Source organism: Babylonia areolata, chromosome 7 (assembly GCF_041734735.1).
Source record: "Babylonia areolata isolate BAREFJ2019XMU chromosome 7, ASM4173473v1, whole genome shotgun sequence".
Lineage (NCBI taxonomy): Eukaryota > Metazoa > Mollusca > Gastropoda > Neogastropoda > Buccinidae > Babylonia > Babylonia areolata.
The window spans coordinates 26,886,699-26,911,909 of record NC_134882.1 but is presented as its reverse complement, the minus strand read 5'-3'; the positions used below and the strand labels follow the sequence as shown (position 1 = coordinate 26,911,909).

General features: G+C 38.9%; 1 protein-coding gene and 1 long non-coding RNA gene across 2 annotated transcripts in view; one reads left to right on the top strand and one right to left on the bottom strand.

The window, feature by feature from the left end:
• Positions 1-6,064: 6,064 nt before the first annotated feature.
• Positions 6,065-13,373, bottom strand: LOC143284218 (malignant T-cell-amplified sequence 1-like). Its single transcript, XM_076590883.1, has 6 exons — positions 13,216-13,373; positions 12,712-12,864; positions 10,094-10,194; positions 8,658-8,791; positions 8,156-8,223; positions 6,065-7,226 (listed from the first exon to the last, which is right to left on the bottom strand). The coding sequence occupies exons 1-6, from the start codon at positions 13,224-13,226 to the stop codon at positions 7,145-7,147; spliced, it is 549 nt and encodes a 182-aa protein (XP_076446998.1). The 5' UTR covers positions 13,227-13,373; the 3' UTR covers positions 6,065-7,144.
• Positions 13,374-23,911: 10,538 nt separating this feature from the next.
• The window catches only part of LOC143284217 (uncharacterized), a 4,171-nt gene continuing 2,871 nt past the window's right edge, over positions 23,912-25,211 (top strand). The window contains exons 1-3 of the long non-coding RNA XR_013055507.1: positions 23,912-23,969; positions 24,497-24,600; positions 25,159-25,211. The exon at positions 25,159-25,211 is cut by the window's right edge and continues 55 nt beyond it. This is a non-coding gene — a long non-coding RNA (uncharacterized LOC143284217). The remainder of the gene's footprint in view (positions 23,970-24,496; positions 24,601-25,158) is intronic.

The following is a 25,211-nucleotide window of genomic DNA, read 5'->3' as shown; positions in this document are numbered from 1 at the left end:
AATTTTTTTTCGTTTTTTTTTCTTTTTGTCTTTTCCCAAATCACTTACACACACATTACGGAATATCAAATTAAAAGATGTTGCCATTACATGACATATATTTGCCTTTTTTTTCACACCTGAATGCTCATCAATTATTATCATGATATTATTATCATGTGTGTGTGTCCAAGACAGAGAGCATACAACTGTATGCTGCTTTTATGGCTGTACACTGCTTTGTTAGTTTATATATATCCTGCTTTAATAATGTATGAGTATGTCTGTATGCTGCTTGAATGGTGTGTATGTCTGTATGCTGCTTTGTTAGTGTACATATCTATATGCTGCTTTGATTGTGTATATGTCTGTATGCTGCTTTGTTAGTGTATGTACATCATTTACACGTGTGCTGCTTTGTCAGTCCATATATCTGTATATTGCTTTGTCAGTGTATATCTGTAACTTGCTTTGTTTATGTATACATCTGAATGTTGCTTTGTTAGCATTTATCTGTGTACAGCTTTGTAACAAGTGGCAACACACGCATAACAAGATCCAATGGCCTTGCTGAAACAATCCTCCAAGGAACTGTTGAGGGAGGGATATGGAGGGGGAAAAATGACTGACTGACAACACTGCAGAATGAACAAGAAAACTATTTGCAGAGACCCAGGCTTTGACATTTTTTTATTTTATTTTATTTATTTTTAAAAATATTTTATATATTTTTTCTCAAGGCCTGACTAAGCACATTGGGTTACTCTGCTGGTCAGGCATCTGCTTGGCAGATGTGGTGTAGCGTATATGGATTTGACCGAACGCAGTGACACCTCCTTGAGTTACTGATACTGACAGACCTGGAGGAATCTAGTGAACAGTTCTTCAGTACAGAGCCCCACTGACTCATCACAGAGTTGAGGGGAAATAATAATAAGAAGAAGAAAGCATTGTAAGTGTATACATCTGTATACTTCTTTGTAAGTGTATATATCCGAGAACTGCTTTCTGTTTATATTCAGTCCTTTCTTAGTCAAGTTAGTGTTTGTATCTGTATACTGCTTTTAAATTGTATGTGTATGTGTACTGCTTTGTTAGAGTTTATACCTGTGTTCTGTTTTGTATGTCTATTTTCTGCTTCATTAGTATTTTCATTTTATTTCTGCTTTATTAGTATTTATATATACTTACTACTCTGTTAGAATACAGATTTGTGTACTGCTCTGGCAGTGTTAATAAATCTGTGTCCTGCTTTGATAGTGTTCATATATCTGTGAACTTTGTTAGTATACAAATCTGTATACAGCTTTTGTTAGTGTATATATCTGTGTACTGCTTTGTTAGAGTATATATCTGTCTCCTGCTCACTTAGTGTATATATCTATGTACTGTTTTGATGGTTTCTGTATCTGTGTACTGCTTTTTTAGCAAGCTAGATATGTGCAGCGGAGTGATGGCCCAGAGGTAACGCATCCGCCTAGGAAGTGAGAGAATCTTAACACACTGGTTCGAATCACAGCACAGTCGCCAGTATTTTCTCTCCCTCCACCAGACCTAGAGTGGTGGTCTGCACACTAGTCATTCGGATGAGACAATAAACTAAGGTCCCATATGCAGCATGCACTTAGCACACGTAAAAGAACCCACGGCAACGAAAGGGTTGTCCCTGGCAAAATTTTGTAGAAAAATCCACTTCGATAGGAAAAACAAATAAAAAAAACTGCAGGCAGGGAAAAATACAAAAAGATGTGTGGCTCTCTCAGTGCAGCGACACGCTCTCCCTGGGGAGAGTAGCCTGAATTTCACACAGAGAAATCTGTTGTGACAAAAAAAAAAGGAGTAATACAATAATACAATATAAAAATAATTGTCTATGTATTGCTTTGTTAGTGCATGTATCTATGTTCTGCTTTGTTAGTGTTTAAATGTGTGTACTCCTTTGTCAGAATATGTATGACTTTGTAAGAGTATATGTCTGTGTACTGTTTTGTTAGTGTAAATATCTGGCTGCTGCTTTCTTATGTTCATATCCATGTTCTGCTTTGTGAATATGTTTATGTTCTGCTTTGTTAGTGTTTATATCTGGCTGCTGTTTCATTATTGTACATATCTGTGTTCTGCTTCGTTTGTGTATAAATGTACGTACTGCTTCATTGGTATAGATATCTGCATACTGCTTTCAGAATGTATAACTGTATATTGCTTTGTTAGTGCATATCTGTATATTGCTTTGCTATTGCACATATCTGTGAGGTACTGCAATATTAATGTACATATCTATGTTCTGCTTTGTTGGTGTTTATATACATATATATCTATGAACTGCTATCTCAGTGTAAATATGTGTGTAGCTTGGTTACTGTATCTAAAGATAGATAGCCAGCTAGATAGATATATATACGAGGGTCATTCAATAAATACGGTGAATTTTTCGGTATAAGGACTTCTAATACAGATAGAAGCTTACTTTAAACATTTTTTTTTTTGTTTTACTTCTTTTTCACATGGATTTAATTTGTTTTGCAGATTAAAAAAAACTTTGAGAGTTTTGGCAATTAACAAAGATGGCCGACCAAGAAGCATGCTCCAGGATTGAACAGCGGTCAGTTACCAAGTTTTTGGTTGCTGAAGGGTGCAAACCAGTTGAAATTCATAGGAGAATGTCAACTGTTTATGGTGCCACATGTTTCAGCCGAAAAAATGTCTACAAGTGGGCTAAATTGTTTAAAGAAGGACGGAGCAGTGTTGAGGATGAAGACAGGCCTGGAAGGCCTACAGAAGTGAGGTCTCCTGAGGTGATCGAATCAGTCAATGACCTCATTCAGTCTGACAGAAGGGTGACAGTGGATGACATTGCAAGGACTTTGAGCTTATCTGTTGGGACAGCACACAAAATTGTCCATGATGACCTTGGCTACTCGAAGGTCAGCTGCCGGTGGGTGCCAAAGATGCAAGGCCTCACACAGCAGCCCGAACGGTGCAGACCCTCAACGAGCTGGGCTGGGAACTGCTCCCTCATCCCCCTTACAGCCCAGACCTTGCCCCTTCAGACTGTTTGGTCCCTTGAAAGCGTTCACGAGAGGCACAAAGTTTGAAAGTGACGATGAAGTCAAAAGTGTTGTGAGCGACTGGCTGAGACATCAGTCCAAAGATTTTTACGCTGAGGGAATACGGAAGCTTGTGCACAGATGGGAAAAGTGTGTGACAGTGCTGGGAGACTATGTTGAAAAAAAAAGAAAAAAAAGTAAGCTTCTATCTGTATTAGAAGTCCTTATACCGAAAAATTCACCTTATTTATTGAATGACCCTCGTACAATACATAGATATATATATATATATATGTGTGTGTGTGTGTGTGTAACAGAAAAAGCTTGCTCTATCTCATGTTCCCATGTCTATCAATGGGAACAGAAAGACCAAGCTCTGTCACACGTTCTACACATTCTAAAGTTCACCAATGGGAACGGAAAGAACATGATCTAACATTCCAAAGTTCACTGATGGGAACAGAAAGAACATGATTTTACATTCCAAAGTTCACTGGTGGGAACAGAAAGAACATGATTTTACATTCCAAAGTTCACCAATGGGGAACAGAAAGAACATGATTTTACATTCCCAAGTCCACCAATGGGAACGGAAAGAACATGATTTTACATTCCAAAGTTCACCAATGAGGAGTAGAAAGAACATGATCTAACATTCCAAATTTCACCAGTGGGGAACAGAAAGAACATGATCTGACATTCCAAAGTTCACCAGTGGGGAACGGAAAGAACACGCTCCAAGTTGACCTATGGAATCAGAAAGAACATGATCTAACATTCCAAAGTTCACCAATAGGGAACAGAAAGAACACCCTTTAACATTCCCAAGTTGACCTATGGGATCAGAATGAACACACTCTAACATTCCAAAGTTCACCAAAGGGATCAGATAGAACATGACCTAACGTTCCCAAGCTACCAATGGGAAGAAAAAGAACACTCAAAAATTCCCCAGCTGACCAATAGGAACAGAAAGTATACGCTCCACTTATGTTCACAAGTCCATCAGTAAGTGGATTCAAAACGGTATGGCCTGATTGTGTGCTTGAAACTTGAACTTTGTCCTATCGTAGGAAGCTGCACTTCGACACTTCTGTTTGCATGTTGGCTGAAGGCAACATTGAATCCCACAGTGAGACCAAAACACCCCTTCATGAGGTTATCTTAATCCCTTGATGGCAGCTGACAAGTAAGCTTGTCAGGAAAGGGCAGTCAAATCAGACTATGCTCTTCTTCTTCCTCGTTTGTGGGTTGCAACTCCCATGTTCACTTGTGAGTAAACGAGTGGGCTTTTACATGCATAACCGTTTTTACCCTGCCATGTAGGCAGCCATACTCCATTTTCGGGGGGGGCGCATGCTGGGTATGTTCTTGTTTCCAAACCCAGCGAATGCTGACATGGATCACAGGATCTTTAACATGCGTATCTGATCTTCTGCTTGCATATACACACGAAGGGGGTTCAGGCACTAGCAGGTCTGCACATGTGTTGACCTGGGAGATCAGAAAAATCTCCACCCTTTACCCACCAGGTGCTGTTACCGAGATTCGAATCCGGTACCCTCAGATTGAAAGTCCAACACTTTAACCATTCGGCTATTGTGCCAGTCTGACTATACTCAATGGTCAGAATATCAGTCAACATTATTTATTGCACTTTTTGTTGGGATTGTTTATAAAATCATTGCTTTACGTCCTAAGAGTATACAAAAGAGTAGCAACTTTCCTTAAAATTCATACCGTACTGATCTCTTTTCACCAAGGCTCAACTGTCTTGGGGTTAATGAACAACAGCCAACACCACATGTCATGCAAGGTCATTCTGGTGAGCAAAATGGACACAACTTACATACATGACAACAACTCCCTCTCTCTCTCTGTTAGACTGACTGGCAAGAGAGGAGATACTGGGTGACTGGAGAGATTGAGAGACACAGAGAGAGGGGAGAGACATAGACAGAGGGGAGAGACTGAAAGACTCAGACAGAGGGCAGAGGGGAGAGACTGAGAGACTCAGACAGAGGGGAGAGACTGAAAGACTCAGACAGAGGGCAGAGGGGAGAGACTGAGAGACTCAGACAGAGGGGAGAGACTGAAAGACTCAGACAGAGGTGAGAGACTGAAAGACTCAGACAGAGGGGACAGACTTGAGAGACTCAGAGGGGACAGACTGAAAGACTCACAGGGGAGAGACTGAGAGACTCAGGCAGAGGGGAGAGATTGAGAAACAAAGAGGGGACAGATTGAGAGAGACAGAGGGAACAGATTGAGAGACTCAGACAGAGGGAACAGACTGAAAGACAGGCAGAGGGGACAGACTAGAGACTCAGACATAGGGGATAGACAAAGATACACACAGAAAGGGGAGAGACTGAAAGACTCAGGCAGAGGGGAGAGACTGAAAGACTCAGACAGAGGGGACAGACTGAAAGACTCAGACAGAGGGGACAGACTGAAAGACTCAGACAGAGGGGACAGACTGAAAGACTCAGACAGAGGGGACAGACTGAAAGACTCAGACATAGGGGATAGACAAAGATACACACAGAAAGGGGAGAGACTGAAAGACTCAGGCAGAGGGGAGAGACTGAAAGACTCAGACAGAGGGGACAGACTGAAAGACTCAGACAGAGGGGACATACTGAAAGACTCAGACAGAGGGGATAGACAAAGATACACACAGAAAGGGGAGAGACTGAAAGACTCAGGCAGAGGGGACAGACTGAAAGACTCAGACAGAGGGGACAGACTGAAAGACTCAGACAGAGGGGACATACTGAAAGACTCAGGCAAAGGGGAGAGATAGAGAGACACAGAGAGAGGTAAGAGACACAGAAAGATGGGAGAGACAGAGAGTCACAAAGAGAGTAAAGAAACATACAGACAAGAGAGAGAAGGGCTGAGGAAGAGATACTGATGGACAAAAAGACAGACAGAATAAAACAGGGAAATGACTTTCTTCAACTTTTAAAGAAAATTAACATGAAGACAATCTGATGAGTGGCAGCAATTAGAAACAACAACATGTCACACAATGATTTTTTTCACAAAGATCTTTTTAATTTGTCACACTGTCAGACAACGCACAAAGTGCATACCATGAGGCTTGGCTGTGTTAATAATGTGGAACTTATCCATAGCTTTCTTGCCATCAGTAAGTACTGCAGCAGATCAAAACAGTTCTTTCATTAACCAACAGACATATAACTGACGTTTATCTTCATACTTACAATTGTTTGTCGCTACATTCTGTCAATGACAGAAACTTAAATTTATAATTGAACTTCATATCACATAACCTAAAATATGCAGCTTACCAGCCCTCAAGCGTATACACACACACACACACACACACACGCACATTCACACACACAAAATGGCGCACACAGCAGGGTGACCAACAACCATTTCATCTCCATAAATTACCAACACAGCAGTCAATGATTTTTTTTCTCTAAGAATATACTGATTTTTCGATTTGGTACATGGAAAACTTAAAGCATTATGAATTTACAAAAGATAATATATTCTTTTAATGTAACAGACTATTGTGAGAAAGAGAAAGGGGATGTGGTAGCAGAAGGGAATGTGTGCGCATGTTTGTGTGTGCGTGCACTGTTGTCTCTGTGAGTTTCAGCAAGGGGCTGTATGTCTTGGTGTATATACATATCAACAAGCACTCATACGATTTGTAGATATGTGTGTGTAAGCATAAGTACATATGTCTGCATTTGTGTTGGTGAACAGGCCTACGGAGACCTGCCTGTGGACATGTGTGTCTGCTAAAATGCTTTCACATGAAACAAGCAGCCAGTTAAATGCTATACTGTTGCGCAACAGGACACAATAGCCCTATAAAATAAATGATAAATTAAAAGCTACACAAGCTGACATCACCAACAGTACAAGTTTACTGAACAGATTGTCCACATGATAACCACACAAGTGCGCTGTGAACACTCTCTGACAGATCAAAGAGGGGAGGACCAAGAGACCACATACACAACTGGCACCAAGACACGGAAAGACAGGACAGCACACAGTCACAGGAGTGGGGGGTCAGCACAGTGCCAGACATGTCACACACCGACACACACAGGCGCTAACAGTCCACACTACTATTTCACTGCCTTCATCTGCCATAGACCGTCGTTCAAAAAATGGATGTTGTCCACGCCCACACCTTTGTTCTTGCTGATGCTGTTGAACGCAACACAAAACATCATCATCATGCAGTTCTTTCATACACTCATTAACACATCATCATCATCATCATCATCATCCAGTTCTTTCATACACTCATTAACACATCATCATCATCCAGTTCTTTCATACACTCATTAACACATCATCATCATCCAGTTCTTTCATACACTCATTAACACATCATCATCATCCAGTTCTTTCATACACAACTTAACACATCATCATCATCCAGTTCTTTCATACACTCACTGAACACATCATTTCATCATTGTCCAATTCTTTCAAACACTCATCAACACATCAACATCCAATTCTTTCATACACTCATGAACACAACACCACACTTCAACATCATCATCCAGTTCTTTCATATACTCATTAACACAAAATCACACACATCATCATCATCCAGTTCTTTCATACACTCATTAAACTGCTTCTTCCATAGAGATGGACATTCTCAAGTAAGCATAAAGTGAATACACTGACTTCTCCATTACATTTTATTCACACAAATACTAACATTTGTACATATGGTCATAATGTTCAGTACACTTTGACAAAATAAATGTGTTCAAGAAACTATTTGGTTATCACTGTGGAAGTGTGTTTCACTATCAAGATGGATTTTACAACAGATTTCTGCCAAGGGCAATACTTTTTCTTGCCATGGGTTCTTTTACTTGCACAAAATGCATGCTGCCCATGGATAACTCTGGTTATTGTGTCATCCGAAAGACTGGCACCCAGACCACCGCACAAGGGCTAATGGAAGAGGGGAGATGGGTAAAAACCGTTGTCCATATAATAGGAAATGAACCCGTGAACACTTGCTTCATGTTTGGGCGCATCATCACCAGGCAACCACTCCACATCATCTGTCAGTGTACTATCAGCTTACATAGTGCTAACAGCCCACTTACATGTCTTCGGTGGACAGTTTGGTGATGCCCACAGCCAGCGCCGTGTCTTTGCCTTCCGCCATCACTGCCTGATATACAGTTATGGAAACAACCCAACACACAGGGCTCTACTTTAATCAATATAATATACATACATTTATGTAGCATAACCATGCGACTCTAAGCTCATTTAACAATAATAGATGTGGTATGAATAAGGTGCAGGAAAAATTTGTTTTTTAAATACAACAGGGTAAAAATTATATTTGAAAAAAGTGTAACATCACTGAAAACAGTCACTTTTCCCACCTCACCCTCCTCACACACACACACACACTTAGTCATGATTCAATCCATATGTATTATTACTGCATCTATTGTTATTGCATCCTCCAAACATCAAAGAGATTAACTTTCAATCCTCCACACATCAAAGAGATTAACTTTCTTTCAATCTACGAATCTGATTTATGATGCATGCAGAGCAATGATGGCCCTGTCTAAGTGGTCCAACAAAGGATACAACAATGGTGTCTTTGTCCACTTTGGTCATGCGGGCCATTGGTGAGGTGAGTCCTGGACACATGATGTTGGCCCCGCTCAGCACAAACCCTATGGCCCCCTTGTCCACACGCATGTGTGGCAACATGAAGGGGACTGGAAAAGACAAACAAACAGCACATAGAAGCCAAGGTCCCAACAAATGTGATGTAACACAATTCCATACTTTTTCCAGACCAGACTGAAAGTTTTCCCTACCAAACACAGCCAAACTGAATGAAAACAAAAATTGTCTGCAACACCACTGACAACAGTTTGGCTAATCTCCCAAAATCAATGTTCAATTTTCATCACTTTTTGTTTTTTGATAAACACATGAAGCTCTTTGCTGAATGGTATTGGTCAAGGATTTTATTAAAATTCCAAGACTTGTCCAGACACTTAAGGGCAAAAAATCATATTTTCCCCCAAGACTTTACCAGCCTGCAAATGGTTCTGTCATTTTTCCAAGACTTTTGCAGACTTTCATGACTTCTGTATAAACCTTGTGTACCATACTTTACTGACTACAAGGTGCTTTGGATTATAAGGCACACCTATTTTTTTTTAATCTATTAACAAGACAAAAGATTCAACATGTTATGAGGATACCATGAAAATGATAAACAAGAAGTCTTGAAATTGAAAGATCGATTGCTGCCTCAGCCATGTTTGCAACTCCAAAGGAAGTCAATGTGGAGGCATTGACATCGAGGCATCATTAATGGAACTCTTCACACCTTACATCATCTGCTCTCAAGACTAAAGACTGGTCTACTGTCTATACCCAGGTACAGAAATCCACTGTTCAACATGTGCAAACGATACCCCCCCAACCCCCAAAAAAGAAGGGAAAAAAAGTAAACTAACTACAGCTGAAAAAGTTACCAGTAAGAAAGTATGCACATTAAAATACAATCTCTGAGTAATTTGCCAGTAAGAAAGTATTACATTAAAATACAATCTCTGAGTAATTTACTAGTAAAAAAAAAAAGTATGTACATTAAAATACTGTAATACAATCTCTGAGTAATTTACCAGTAAGAAAGTATGTACATTAAAATACAATCTCTGAGTAAGTTATCAGTAAGAAAGTATGTACAGTAAAAATACAATCTCACATACACAAATTATAGTCCTCCACCCATCTGTAACCCACAAACTCATGTACTTCCCCTCCCCCCTCTACCCCTACACCCACTTTCATAACCCCTGTTGAACTCAACCTTCTTGAATCTGTGATACCTGATATGGAAACTTGCCAATTTTTGTGAAAGAACATTCTTCATATATCCACTGCTGCCACAAATGCCGTAGTTGTGATTTGAAGCAATGTCACACTTCCAAGCTCTAAACAACCAGAGGTTATGTTGCCAAGCATGAAAAAGGAAACCCAAAATAGACATGGTTCAAACTTACATTTATGTAGTAGTCTGAGGGTGGGGTACAGCGGTCCATCCCGCTGTCTGAAGAAAAGCAGCTCTCCACTCTGAGATGCCAGAATTTCAATGTGCTCTTGGCTGAAATAAACATTCAAAGTTAAATGCATCAACATTGTCAAGACTGGAAAATTTCTTTCTTTATTTTTTCTTTTTAAAACTTTGTGTTTGAGGCTGCTGTATGCTAGTGATACTGAGTGAACTGCCAAACTGCCAACAGAACTGCTCAGACTGGAGGAAATACCTCATTACATGGGAGGAGAAGTGAGGCATTGTGAAAATTACATTTAGAGAAACCAGAGTAAGTGAAGAAAATAGGATAAAAATTATCGGAGGTAAAGAACATTACAATGGATGTATTCCATAACTGCTGCTTATCAGACAAGCACAACAGCTGAGTGGTTAAAGCATTAGACCTTCAATATGAGGGTCCTGGGTTTGATTTTTGATTGCAGTGCTTAGGATGCAGATTTTTCCAATCTTCTGGATCAACAGATGTGCAGATTAAAGTTCCCGTAATCCAGGTTGGCATTCTTAAGGTTCTTATAGGAACAAGAACAGACCCAGCATGCACACACCCCAAAATAGAGTGTGTCTGTCTACATGGCAAGGTAAAACAGTCAAATATACCATTATATGTAAAGAGCCCACTCATACTCATGATACTGTAAGTTTAGTGATTGTGGAAGATGCAGCCCATGAATGCAGCAGAAGCTGCTAATTGGGTTATTCTGTTCACATTCAATTATACACTGATAGTGACACCTGAAGTGAACTTAGCTGTACACCTAGAGCACCTCAGTGATGCTGTGTGACTCAATCAAATGACAGAACGGTCACGTGACACACTGAAAAGTAACCTGTATATTATACTGAAGATTACTGATTTTTCCTGCAGATCTTTAAAAACAATACAACAGAAGAGAATAAGGGAATGAGATGTATACTTCCATCAAATATCAAACCGTACTATATCATCAACTAATGACATCTGCACTGACATAAATTTATTTGCATGTGACTAAACATGACTTCTTCTTCTTCTGCATTCACTTGTATGCACACGAGTGGGCTTTTACGTGTATGACCGTTTTTACCCCGCCATGTAGGCAGCCATATTCCGTTTTTGGGGGTGTGCATGCTGGGTATATTCTTGTTTCCATAACCCACCGAACGCTGACATGGATTACATGATCTTTAACATGCGTATTTGATCTTCTGCTTGCATATACACACGAAGGGGGTTCAGGCACTAGCAGGTCTGCACATATGTTGACCTGGGAGATCGTAAAAATCTCCACCCTTTACCCACCAGGCGCCGTCACCGTGATTCGAACCCTGAACCCTCAGATTGACAGTCCAACACTTTAATCACTCGGCTATTGTGCCCATCACTAAACATGACAAAGATTGGTCCTCAGGCGTTAGTACACAACATGCATGGCTGAGGCAAGTGGGAGCATAAGTAACTTGCAATGCACCATCTTTACATGCAGAGGTGAGGAGGAGACAGTCATACTCTCTATTGAAGACACTGAATAACAAATATAATTATGTATTATATTTACTACTAAATCAAAATATTAAAAATAAAAAATAAAAAAAAGAAAGAAAAAAAGTACTCATTAACATCAGTACTTCTTTATGCTTATATCTGTAGCTGTGTGAACATTGTTTCACTTAAACTAAGCTGCAAAGAATCTATTAATTACAATGTGTCGAAAAATTCTTAGTAGAGATTTCATATTACTACATTAATAATTTTTCTTTTTAATTAAAAAACTGTTTGTATTACAGAGCATGAGCTATAAGTATAACTGTAGATAGTTTGGCAATATCTATGGATATAGTAAAATTTACATTTCATATACTAAATAGTTTACATATTCATATAACTAAACAGTTTACATATTCATAAAAACAATAAGTTTGTCCCATCATTTGCAAAATTTCACAACCTAACAACAGAATCTGAACTGACACACAGTATGATCATGTGATACACTGATTCCAAATTTCACTGACACCTCCTAGACAGAAAGCTTGTGGTGTTGACAATAAAAGTTATACATACACTCCACAAACAGGAAATACACACACATGTAATGATGGATATGATTCATTCAAGAATCAAATAAAACACTCCATGTGTACAAACAAACAATTAGCAAAAGATCAAGAAGCACTTTAGTCACTCACTATGATGGTAGACAGAATGTAAAAGGTCTGCTATGAGGAACTGATTTCCCTGAACAGGGGAACTTCTTCTTCTTTGTTCACAGGCTGCGACTCCCATGTTCACTCGTATGGAAACAAGTGGGCTTTTACATGTATCACTGTTCTTACCCTGCCATGCATGCAGCCATACTCCATTTTGGGGGGTCCAACAAACAAGGGAACATATCAACTAATCAAGTGATGGAATGAGAAGGGCTGTTCCATATTACTGGGCAAAGAGAGGAGAAATAAGAAAGAACACTTACCTTAATATTGATTAAAGTTCAACACTCATAAACAAAACTTATTGTTCATTAAAAAAACAAAAACAAAACAACAACAACAAAAAACACAAGATTAAAAATACTAATTTAGTCTCACCATTTGACAAGTTTGAGGGCTTCTTTTTTTGGCAGGATTTGGTCAATGTAATCCTCAACATGGGGAAACTGATCCAACACCTGGCTCCGGATTCCTTTTTGCACAGAGGATTTGGCGTTATTGACGTTAGTCACCATCTCCTTGGCAACAAATCTGAAACAAATTATAAATCAAACATGCATGTAACATGTCTGGGTCAGCCGCTAATCCAGGAGACCATCAGATCACATTTCAGCTGTTCTGACACATCATGTACACATTATTCAAATATCTCCCTTTCCCTTCGCCTTCTATTCTATGTTATTACCACCAACATCAGTTCAATGGCCCAGATCTGACAGCATGGGTGACGGGTCATACATACTAACATAGGGCGACCATTTTTAGATTGTTTAGCTTCCTAAGTTCCAGACGGCTGTCGTTTTGAGGCGTGCACAGAGTGAATAAATCAATGAAAGATGGTGCCTCACATTTAAAACAATAGGAAGACACACTGTTACTTACTTCTTGAACATGATGCTTGTTAGCTATCTGCAGTCTCAGATTTTCCCACAGGTCTATAAATTAGTTTCATTCAGCACAAAACGTGGGGAAACCGGAAGTTCTATCTCTCGGAAGTTACCACCGGAAACTGTTCAATTTGGTTTGTCCATAATTGCAAAAAAAGCTAAAACATTTATCTGCGTATGACACTCGTCGATGGTGATCAGTCACAATAATGTATGTGGCATCAATTTGTGGAATCCTCTGGGTAACAAGTAGCAGTAAATAATTGATTGCTTTGGAATTTTCATGAAAAGACCATCTGATCTTCATGCAGGAGACATGACAGATTCTCGTAACCCCTAGGCTGCCTATATGACGAGATAACTCGTCATGGAAAGCATGTACGCTTCGCTGCCACAATGACGAGATAAGTCGTCATCAAAATATTCTGACTTTTCCCTGCTTTGCATTCAGTTCGTTGACAAAAATGCTGGTAGCTTTCGCTTGGGGAATCTGTCTAGATTCTATTCATAGCTAGAAATACCATCTGCGTCATAAGACAGTCCTTTATTTGAACGTTTTGGTTGGGTTACTGGCCGCAGTCTTGCCTGGCTCCTCTCCTCGCTCGCTCAACAAAATGTCCGACTGACTGTGTGCTCAAGACATGCGATCGTGACGAACTAAATCAACCAAGATTACTATCTTTAGCTGATGCTCAGAAAGAACTGAAGCATAAATTCGAAGGAGAAGACAGTGGTGAACATTTATAGGACGATTTGAAAAAAAATAAGGGAACAATCAAGAGAGTGGCCAAGATTCGACAATCAGTGAGTGATGCCGGCTGTTCAGCTCTAGCAGACGACAGAAGTCACCGAATTTTTAGCAGTGTGAGCTATTTTCTTGGCACTCAGCCAATGCGGTCTGGTGAGAACTGGATAAAGTGACTGTGTGACAGGGGTGAAGAGGAGGGGGGTGGCGACTGAGGGGGCGTGGCCTCACATCCATATTATCACTTGCAGAAGTCACAATGCATTATGTATCTATTTCTTTTTCGGTTTTTTTTGTTTTGTTTTTTTACTCACTTGTGTAAATATAGTGAGTCTATGTTTTAACCCGGTGTTCAGTTGTCCATGTGTGTGCGTGTGTGTGTGTGTGTGTGTGTGTGTGTCTGTGTGTCCGTGGTAAACTTTAACATTGACATTTTCTCTGCAAATACTTTGTCAGTTGACACCAAATTAGACATAGAAATAGGACAAATTCAGTTCTTTCCAGTCATCTTGTTTAAAACAATATTGCACCTCTGGGATGGGAACAAAAAATTTTTTTTAAAAGAAGCCAAATTATATGCAAACTGCATTTACAGTTATATTTATATTTTTTGTATTCTCTAAACTTGGCACTTTGATCTGATATTCTGACACAACAACAAGAGCAGTCATTATTATCATTTTTTGTTCAAACAGGAACTTCTTTTGCTAAGCATGGAAATTTTATTTATTTTACAAACGTTTTGGTGCAGATAGTAAAAAATGGGAAATTAATCTGCAATTAATGCTATGGGACTTAATTTGCTTTAAACTGATCTTTCTCATCTTAAACATGACATTTTGAAATTATACTCAAAACATAAAAAGCTTGTGTGTACAGGGCTTTGACTATGCCAGTTCATTCGCCCAAGTGGTCTTTTTCGGAAAATACTAAAATCAATACGACGAGTGGACTTTACAGATATATTGGCTGAGCCCTGAAGGTCATGGGCAAAAATCAATTGCGTACACATATTTATACACATTCAAAGCGCGTGCTCATATTCTTCGCGAACGCGAATGACGCCATTTTGTTTCAAGTTGTTGACCTGCCCGTTCAATCCTATATTCAATCCTATATTCAATCGACAATACATGATTACATGTGATGGAAAGTTGGGGAAGGAGACCGTTAAATATTTATCCAGAGAAAGATTTGTGAACGCATCACTTACTGGATTATGCCCCAAACTGCCATAAAAATATCCACAGAATCAGTCGGAATTCACAGTTAAAAATTGTAAACCATGTGAGTTAATACCCTTGAACTGATTACGATGAAACGAAAAAATTTCCAGTCTTGACTTTTCTCAAAATGAAGTCTTTTTCACTTCTTACGACGTTTAGAAGTACTTGTACTTGGTTCTACATGTTATTAGTTTAACAAAATACTAAATTTTCATGTCAACTTTAAAAGTATAAAACTAGAATGAACATAAAAGAGAAATTGAATTGACTGTGTCGCACTACATGCCCGGCGGGTGTAACTAAACTTCAGTGTACATCTATCTAGATCTAGAGAAAACGGCTAAATGTTGCAGTGTGATTCCAGGATAGCAACGTCTCCTTTACCGCGGACTTAAAAAGAATTTTTTTTTTTATTGCCCTTAAAGATTTTTTGAATGCCCAAGATACAGCAGAATAATATGATTTAAACAGCGTTCTCAATGTAGCGCGAATACCGCAATTGATTTATCGCCCTTTAAAAAAGTATGTTCAAATATTAAATTTTAGAACGTTAGTTAAGGAGCCACGATAGTGTAATGGGAAGACAGTTTCTTCTCACCTGATTATGACTTCTTTTTTTTTTCTTTTTTCTTTTTTAACCCGAAGCTTTATAATAACAAATACAGAACACATTTTAACGATTAGATTATTTTTTTAAGTGTATCACAAGTGTCTTGAAGGCCTTGCCTCTCTTGTGTATTTTTTTTTTTTTTTGCAGATCTAAGCGCGTGCAGCGCTGATTTTGAATCTACACACAGAGAAATTTGACCGTAATCATTTTTATGAAAATCTAGAATGTGAATCAAAGTCATGAGTATGGCCACGAGGTCAGCAGTAAAGACTGTAAATTGTTTGTACAATTACAAGTGGTACATTTTCTCATGGTTCGATTCCGGATTTCCAAAAGCTGCTCCCGTTTTGCCATTATCAAGAACCGAATCACCTGTATACATTTTTTGATATTATTACCATTTCTATATTTATTTTCCAACATCATGAGAGCATGCAGAGCTCTTTAATATATTAGTCGATTTATTTTTCGAGATTTGTGTAGTCTATAACAAAGTTGGGTTTTCTCAATTCCCACGATGGTGTGGTTGAGAATGGCGGTTCTCTCTCTCCCTCTCTTTCTCGATGCACACTTCCACTGTCCATTCCTTGGCAACTTCGAACACAGTTACGTTAGCACAGTTAGCATTGTTACGGGGTTTGTCACTGATTTTGTTCTGTGTGTTATGGTTACCGTTGTGAGGCCACACATCGAACAGCGGGTATCAAGTTTCCCCCACCGATCCTCCCGCTTCCTCCCACTCCAAATCTCGCCACCTGGGACCCCCCCTCTCCCCCCTCCCACCAAATCTCGCCACCTGGGACCCCCCCACCCCCCTTCCCACCAAATCTCGCCACCTGGGACCCCCTCCCACCCCAAATCTCGCCACCTGGGACAGAGAGAGAGAGAAAGATAGATCAGAGAGAGAGGCAGCAATGTGGTTTTGTGGTGCTTGGGATAATCAAAACAGAGCGGTGGTTCACGCCGAAGAGAGAGAGAGAAACGAAAACGGAAACGGAATGGTTTATTCACATATAGGCCTCAGCCCCAAGTGAAGGGGTTAATATGTACATTATACAACTCAATAAGACAACATAAGCAAACAAGCAATTATAACAAAACATAATTATATTCATTTCACGAAGTGACTATTAATTTTCTCTAAGTTTGAAAGCCTTATACAAAAACAAGGAAAAATCACGAACGTCCTTACTGTTGCTTGACGACATTAACAGACTTAATTTAAACAATATTTTGCTTTTATAAACATTTCACGAATATTTTCTAGCACTGGGCAACAAAGAACAAAATGCAATTCGTTTTCTTCAGATTCGTTACATAGAGGGCAGACTAAATCATTCGTACTAGAAGTTTTGTATCTTGAGCGATGCACTGTCAGTTCTGATATTCCTAATCTAAATTTCGTTGTTATAAATTTCAAGTGTCTGTCCATATCTTGCAGTAGATAAGGTTTTAAATCATGCACACTACAGAAAGTTCTGTACATATCAAATCTCTCGCAGGTATGAATATGATTATTCCAAGTCTGCCATCTACAATCAATTAGCTTTTGGCGGAAAACAAATATAAAACCATTAACACTTCCAACACCCTGTTCCATCCACACAAAACCAAATCCATATTCAAACAAACAAAGACGAACCTTAGTTACCCAGTTTTTCTTTCCCTTGATATCTAAATCATCAGTACAACATTTTATAAGCCTTAGACGGTATCCTGCTATCTTCCATGTGAACAAGTTTGATCCAGTAGCGAATACAATTCAAAACAGAGTTTATATATATAGGATATCGGTTTGTTTCACCATAAACAAAGTCATTTGGCGTTCGCCATATCTACTCCTAAAAATTTCTTTAAAGCCAACAAATGAACTGATTCACAATGAAAAACAGCATTATCTAGCCCCCATAGCTCAGATCCATATTGCGCTATTGGTTGTATTTTGGCAGTCAAAAAGCTTAAAGAATAAATTAAATGAATTATTGTTTAACATACATGATCTTTTCATTACACATATCAAAGCATTTTTTGCTTTACTTGCAAGTTCCTTGCAAGCAGCAACAACTGAAAACTTAAACGGGTTGAGAAGAGAATTCCTAAATATCTATACACATTAACAATAGGCATTGCAACACCATCATAAAACCATCGTTCTCTCACACTTAAATATCCACCTTTCCGAAATACTATTATGTTACTTTTAGACATATTTACCTTTAGTTGAAGAGATGTTGTTGCACGCTGTAAACTATTTAATTGTGTTTGTAGGCCTGTAACTGTTTCTGAAATCAAAATGATATCGTCTGCTAACAAAAGAATAAACAATTCAAAAGCATCAAGTGAAAACACAGCACCATGCCAGAGAGAGAGAGAGAGAGAGAGAGAGAGCCAATGATAAGGATTTCAGCCTTGCTTTTATTTCCCATCTGTCCTAACCAATCTACATTCACTACATTTTGTACACAAATATACCTACACGGAGGAGGGGGATGGTGAAAGGAGAAAAACAACCCCGTGCAAATGAATATGCATGTCGAAGAAGGTACACACACACACAAGCGCTCGCGCGCGCGCTCACACACACACACACACACACACACACTGACACATAATACGTATTTATATAACATACACAGACACGCTCACACAGAGATGACAGGTGGACGGGAGAGATAGGGGTGCAAAAGAGAGAGTGCGGAATGGAGGGGGTAGGGTGGGGGTCGCCAAGTGCTGGTGTGAGCGGTTTACAACTGTTCACGATTTTTTTTTTTTTTTTTTTTTTTTTTTTCCCCGCAAGCTCATCTCGCCCGTGGGGTGAAACGATGTGAGTTCGTGTCACCGCAGTCAAAAGCGCCATTTTGTCAGGCTCAGTCGCCAGCGGTCTGGAGGAGAGAAACCACACAGCCTTGGTTGTCCGGCCTGGTAAGTACTTAGCTGTGTTTAAATGAAATGTTTAGTTTTGTTAATAACTTTGTAAATGAACTCATTCACCATCCCAGTCCTGCTGCAAGAGAGCCTCTTACCTGTTTTTATCTGACGCAAAGGTAGTCATGGATAAATCGCCAGTTTACCTTCACTGGGTGTCCACAGGAAGGAGTATTTGAAGTTCTCATTTAAAGTTCTATAAACTAAAATGGGAAAACATTACCACCACACCTCTCCCACCCCGTTTTGGCTTCTTCGCACACCCATTTATTTATATTTTTTAAATCAGAAGGTAGGGATTGATCCCAGAATGATAGCAAGCGTGTTGAAAACATCGGAATGGGAATATTGCTCATTGAAGAAGGAACAATGTTGGAAAGATATTCACCCCAGACCTCTCCAGCCTTTAACCAATTGAGTAAAGAGGGCAGGGGGTGGGGACAAAAAGGAAGTATATTTCCAATATGTTTCCAGCAGCAGGAATGGTGGGGGTGTTGGTGGCAGGGGAGGAGAGGGGGCAGGATGGAAATCATGTCCAAAAAAGAAAGACGAGAATAGTTTACATTATAGTGACAGGTTTTGATAGCAGGGATGGTGGTTCCCATTCCTAGCCAAATTGGCTAAAAACAAACAAAACAAAAATTTCATTATTGATATTTGAAGTCGTCTCTCATTTTGTTTTCAGTTTATCATTTTTGACTGGTCATTTTATCATAGAAAACAGAAAAATCTGGTTACCGCAAAATGTGGTCAGTAACTTAAGTTCAAGCATTGAATGGCAGATTTCTTTGTTCACCCCTCCTCCATCATTCCAACTGTCAAGTTTTTGTATACATTTTAGATCAGCTTTTTTTAAATTCTTCATTGTGATATTTAAAAAGTTTTAAAGGGTGTTCAAATCATCAGATTATTGATAGTGGTGTAGAACTGAGAAAGACAGAAAAATAAAACTGAACTCAAAGACATACATGAAACGTAAATCATTGATCAAAGATCTCGACTGATACGTTGTTGAAACATTAAAAAAAAAAAAAAACAGAAAAAAAAGTAAGACAACATGCATGCCCACATATTATGCACGACCCAAGCACACATAAAAATCCACACCTGCACTCTCTCCACCCCCCCTCCCCAACCGCTTCCCTCCCCACACACCTTAGTGGGGATGGTGTGGAGGGCGGATGCAGTAACAGGAAGGGCAGGGTGGAAGTCTTGCCCAAAAGTGTTGGTGGAAAAATTGTGGTTGACATTATGCAAAATTTTAATCTTAAGTCAGCTTTTCATTTTTGCAGTTTGTTGAAAGGTGTGAAAAGAGTGCCTGAAAGTGTTCCATTTTTTTTCCAAAATGAAAAGTTACAAGATAAGAATTTTAATGATCATTTATATTTCTGTCCCCCCCCCCCCCTTTAAATGAATGTTTTCATTTGCTTTTATATTTAATTTTGTTGAAAAATATCAACCGCGTTATTCAATATCCTCCATGCCCCAAAAGGGATTAAAAGATGAAAAAGAAAATGTTCAGGCATTATAAAACTTTTGAAATTTCTTTATGCCCCCCCCCCCCCCCCCCCCCCGCCCCCTCACTCATTCAAATTTTTTTTATGCATTTTACATTTAGATACTCTTTGTTACATTTTTTCTTTTTAGACACAGTTACACAACATGCATACATACTTACTTAAAACGCTGAAGCAGAAGGTGACCATTTCCCCATGGAATGCTACTGATGTGATGGAGACATTTACAATTTAGTGATGCTTGCAACCTCTGTGGGATAAATATCAAAAGTGAACGATGTCTAGACAAAACAAAGAAATATATTAGAAAATGTCAATAATGAAAGCTAACATATGCAATGATACATGACAACTGTTTCTTGAAATTTATAAAAATGATGCACTAGTTGTCAAAATGATCCAATATGCAGCACTATGTACCAATAATGTTTTAGCAAAACTATTGTTTTGTAAACCCAACCATTGACTTGACTTGATATATTTTTGCTTGAATAAAACACCCCTCTCCCTTTCCCAAGATCCCAGAAAGCCCTGACACTATTCATGTTTAAATACTTTGATTGACTGTCTTAAATGTATCTGTGGTCATGTTATTAGGGATCAAGGACGCGAACAAGGGACTTCATGAGGCCTCTGAAAAAGCAGTCAACCCCCACCCCCCCACCCACTTATCTCTCCATTCTGTCTTGTCTGTCTGTCCGTGTATGTGTGTGTGTGTGTGTCCGTCCATCTCTGTCCCTCCCTGAGGATGGTTGCCTTGAGTGGATGTGCACACTGAATTGAGCATGATGTTGAGCTTAACTCTAACCCTCTAACCCTTACTAACAACCTAAGCCTAACCCTGGTGGGAGATTACAATGTAGATGAAAATGTTAAGAATTAAAATCCAAAAGTATCAAAAGTAGATGAATCAGTTTTCAGATTTTTTGAACCTACACATATTTATCTGTGCAAAATAAAAGGAGTTGAATTATAAGTATTTATAGGTATCATTTTTGGCTCTTTTTCCTTGAAACCGTCAGAAGCTGAAAGTGATTGTATTTAACTATTAAAATTCAGTTATAAATGTTACTGGCAAAAAAATATATGTCCAGGGAGACAGGACACCTACACCAGCACCGGGGTGGATGCTGGTGATGCCAGCACCCAGGACGCTGCTTCCAGTGGGTTCCAGACAGATGGAGCCACTGACACTGACAGGTGAGATATTCAAAATCAGACAGTACTTAGACTGAAAATCTTCCGGATTTCAGGAAGTGTAAAATAAGAGACTGATTCTCCTGAAGATAATGTCAGCAGTCAGCATTAGAAGAACCACCGCAAAGACAGGCAGATGACCTTAAATGTCTGGCAAGCAGTGAGCAAGAACTCATTGTACAAGTGTAACTAATTTAGAAAATGAAACTTGGATAAAGCATTATCTGAATCTTTTGTCAACAAATTTTGAGGATTTTGTGTTGGCTTTTGTGAATTGTATAAATGGAATTGAATGGTGGGAGATTACAATATAGATGAAAATGTAAATTTTTATGCAAGATTTTTTCAACCAATGGATATTTATCTTGGCAAAATAAAAGGCATTAAATTAAGTAATATTGATAGTTATCAGTTTTGGCAGGTTTTTCCTTGACACTGTCAAAAATAAAATTAAGTGGGTTTAACTATTGAAATATGTCATAAATGTTGCTGATGAAAAAATATGTCCAGAGGGACAGAGGTCATCGACACGAGCACCACCGCTGCCAGATAGAACTTATGATGCCGACAGGTGAGGCATTACTATCTGAATGAGACTATACTTTAAACCAGAAATGATGTTGATTTCCGGAAGTGTAACATAGCTTTGACTCACTTGAAGATTATATCAGTCAGCATGGGAAGAACTAGCACAAACGTAGGCTCTGCAGATGACATTAAATTTCTGGCAGGTAGCCAACAAGAACTCATGATACAAGTGTCTGTAATTCATTTAAAAAATGAAACATGCATACTTACATTCTTAAAACGCTGAATCAGAAGGAAATGTCCTGATTCTGCCATGGCACTTGGGATTGTGAAGAACAAATAAGTGTGGCGCGAATGCCCTGAGTTTCCTAGTTTTCAGGCAGCCCACTGAGGACAGCGCCACGACTTGAGAAACACCGGGGCTGAGCAGGACACCGCCTGCGGGATCCAGGAACATGGGGCCCCCACTACTTTAGGGTGAGGGACTGCTGTTAAAATCGGGTCTTGTGCCTTGACTAGATGTAAAGACAGACAAGACAGTAAGGCACTCCTATCAAAATCAGACTGTACTTAACCCCTTCACTGCCACAGTATATAACCCTTTTAATTACACATACTTAACCGTGACCCAACTAGTGCAGACTCTGGCAGGGGTCTGACATTTCTGCCAGATAGAAAATTTCCTTTTTGGATTGCTGTGTGCCAGGCCTAATTTTAGCTTTTTTGGGTAGGTTCACCAAAGTTTTCACTGTTCATTCATTTATAGGGGTATCTCAAAGATTTTTGGCATGTTTTTTTTTTCCCTCATACCCTTGGCAATGAAGTGACAGCATTATGTTGCGATGTTTCCAGTTTTTGTGTTATCCTTGGTAATGTATATTTTAAAAACAACACACTTTCGGAACATACACTCACACATTCCTGACCATAAAACATCAAACGTATTGGAAAAATGGGTTTTCTTGTACATTTACTGAGAATGAAAATACATCGCTCGGTGTTAGTGCCAGTACACAAACTTGGCATGGTAACCCATGAAACAACCCTACTGGTATTACTGCGTGCCAGGGCAAAATACTGCTTTCCTTGGTATGTTCACTGAACAGTTCACTGCTCATTCAGTTATTGAGATATCTCAAAGGTATTTGGCATGTTTTTTTCTCACATCCTTGGCTTTGATGTGACAGTACAATTATTTGATATTGGTAGAGTAAATATGGATACACATGATATTTAAAAAAAAACACTTTCAGATCATAAACACATATTACACAACATAAAATCATACAAGTACGGGAAATACTGGCTTTCTTTGTATATGTACAAACTCGGAATGAAAATATGTAAGTTGCAGGTAGTGCCAGTGCACAAACCTGGCATGGTAGCCCATGAAACAACCCTACTGGTATTTGTACGCTTGGAAGGACTTGGCCAGGGCAAAATATATTCACTGAATAGAAATCATATTAGGCTTAGGCTTTGCAGATGACAGTAAATGTGTGGCAGGCAGTGAGCAGGAACTCATTATATAGATGCCTGTAACTTTTTAAGAAAATGAAACTGGGATAAAACAATCTAAATCTTTTGTAAACAAATACATGTATTCAGGAATTTGTGACACCTTGGATTGTAAAAAGTGGAATAGAATGGTGGGAGACAACAATGCAGATGAAATTAACAATTTAGATCCAAAAAACACCAAAGCAGATCAGTCAATTTTTAGATTTTTTCAAACTGTGAATAATTATCTTGGCAAAGTAAAAGGAGTTGGATTGTTAAAAATTTATAGGTATCATTTTTGGCTCTTTTTTTTTTTTTTTTTTTTTTTTTTTGAAAACTGTCAAAAGCCAAATTGTGTTACTATTAAAATAAATATCTGTCATAAGTGTCAATGACAAAAAAATATATGTCCAGGGGGACAGAGCGTGCCAACGCCAGCACTGGGGAGGATGCTACCGCTGCCAGTGGGTTCCAGACAGAGGGAGCCACCGACGCTGACAGGTGAGGTATTATCAAAATCAGACTACTCGACTAAAAATCGAGTGGATTTCATTAAGTGTAACCTTGCTTTGAGTGATTCACTTGAAGATCATGTCAGCAGTGGGCATTAGAAGAACCACCGCCGCAAAGACAGGCTTTGCAGATGACCTTAAATGTTTGGGAAGCAGTGAGCAAGAACTCATCGTACAAGTGTCTGTAACTAATTTAGAAAATGAAACTTTGATCAAGCATTATGTGAATCTTTTGTCAACAAATTTTTTGAGGATTTTGTGGTTTCTTTGGTGGATTCTAAAAAATGGAATAGAATGGTGGGAGATAATAATGGAGATGAAAATGTTAAGAATTTGAATCCAAAAGTACCAAAGCAGATCAGTCGGTTTTCAGATTTTTTCAAACTATGCATGTTCATTAATTTTTGTAAAATAAAAGTTGAATTGATAGATATTCATAGAATATTCCTGAAACTGTCAAAAACTGAAAGTAAATTATCAGTCATAAATGTTACTGATGAAAAAATATATGTCCAGACAGAGGACGCCAATGCCAGCACCGGGGAGGATGCTGCTGATGCCAGCACCCAGGACACCACTGCCAGTCAGTTCGAGAAAGGTGGAGCCACCGACGGCGACATGTGAGATATTCCTATCAAAGTCAGACTGTACTTAAACTAGAAATCATGTGGATTTCAGGAAGTGTAACATAGCTTTGACTGACTCGTTTGAAGATCATGTCAGCAGTCCGCATTGGAAGAACCACCACAAAGACAGGCTTTGCAGATGACCTAAAATGTCTGGCACGCAGTGAGCAAGAACACATCATTTAAATATCTGTAAATTACTTAAAAATGAAACTTGGTTAAAACATCACCTGAATCTTTTGTAAACAAATTTCTAGGATTTTGTGTTACCTTTTGTGGATTCTAAAAATGGAAGAGAATGGTGGGAGGTTACAATGTAGATGAAAATGTTAGGAATTTAAATCCCAAAGAATCAAAACAGATTAATCAGTTTTCAGATTTTTTCAAACTACGCATATTTATTTTTGTAAAATAAAAGTTGAAGTGTTAGGTAATTATAGGTGTCATTTTTGGCTCTTTTTTCCTTAAAACTGTCAAAAACTGAAAGTAAGAGCGTTTAACTATTGAAATTTATCAGTCATAAATGTTACTGACGAAAAAATGTATGTCTAGGGGGACAGAGGACACCTACACCAGCATCGGGGAGGACGCTGCCGATGCCAGCA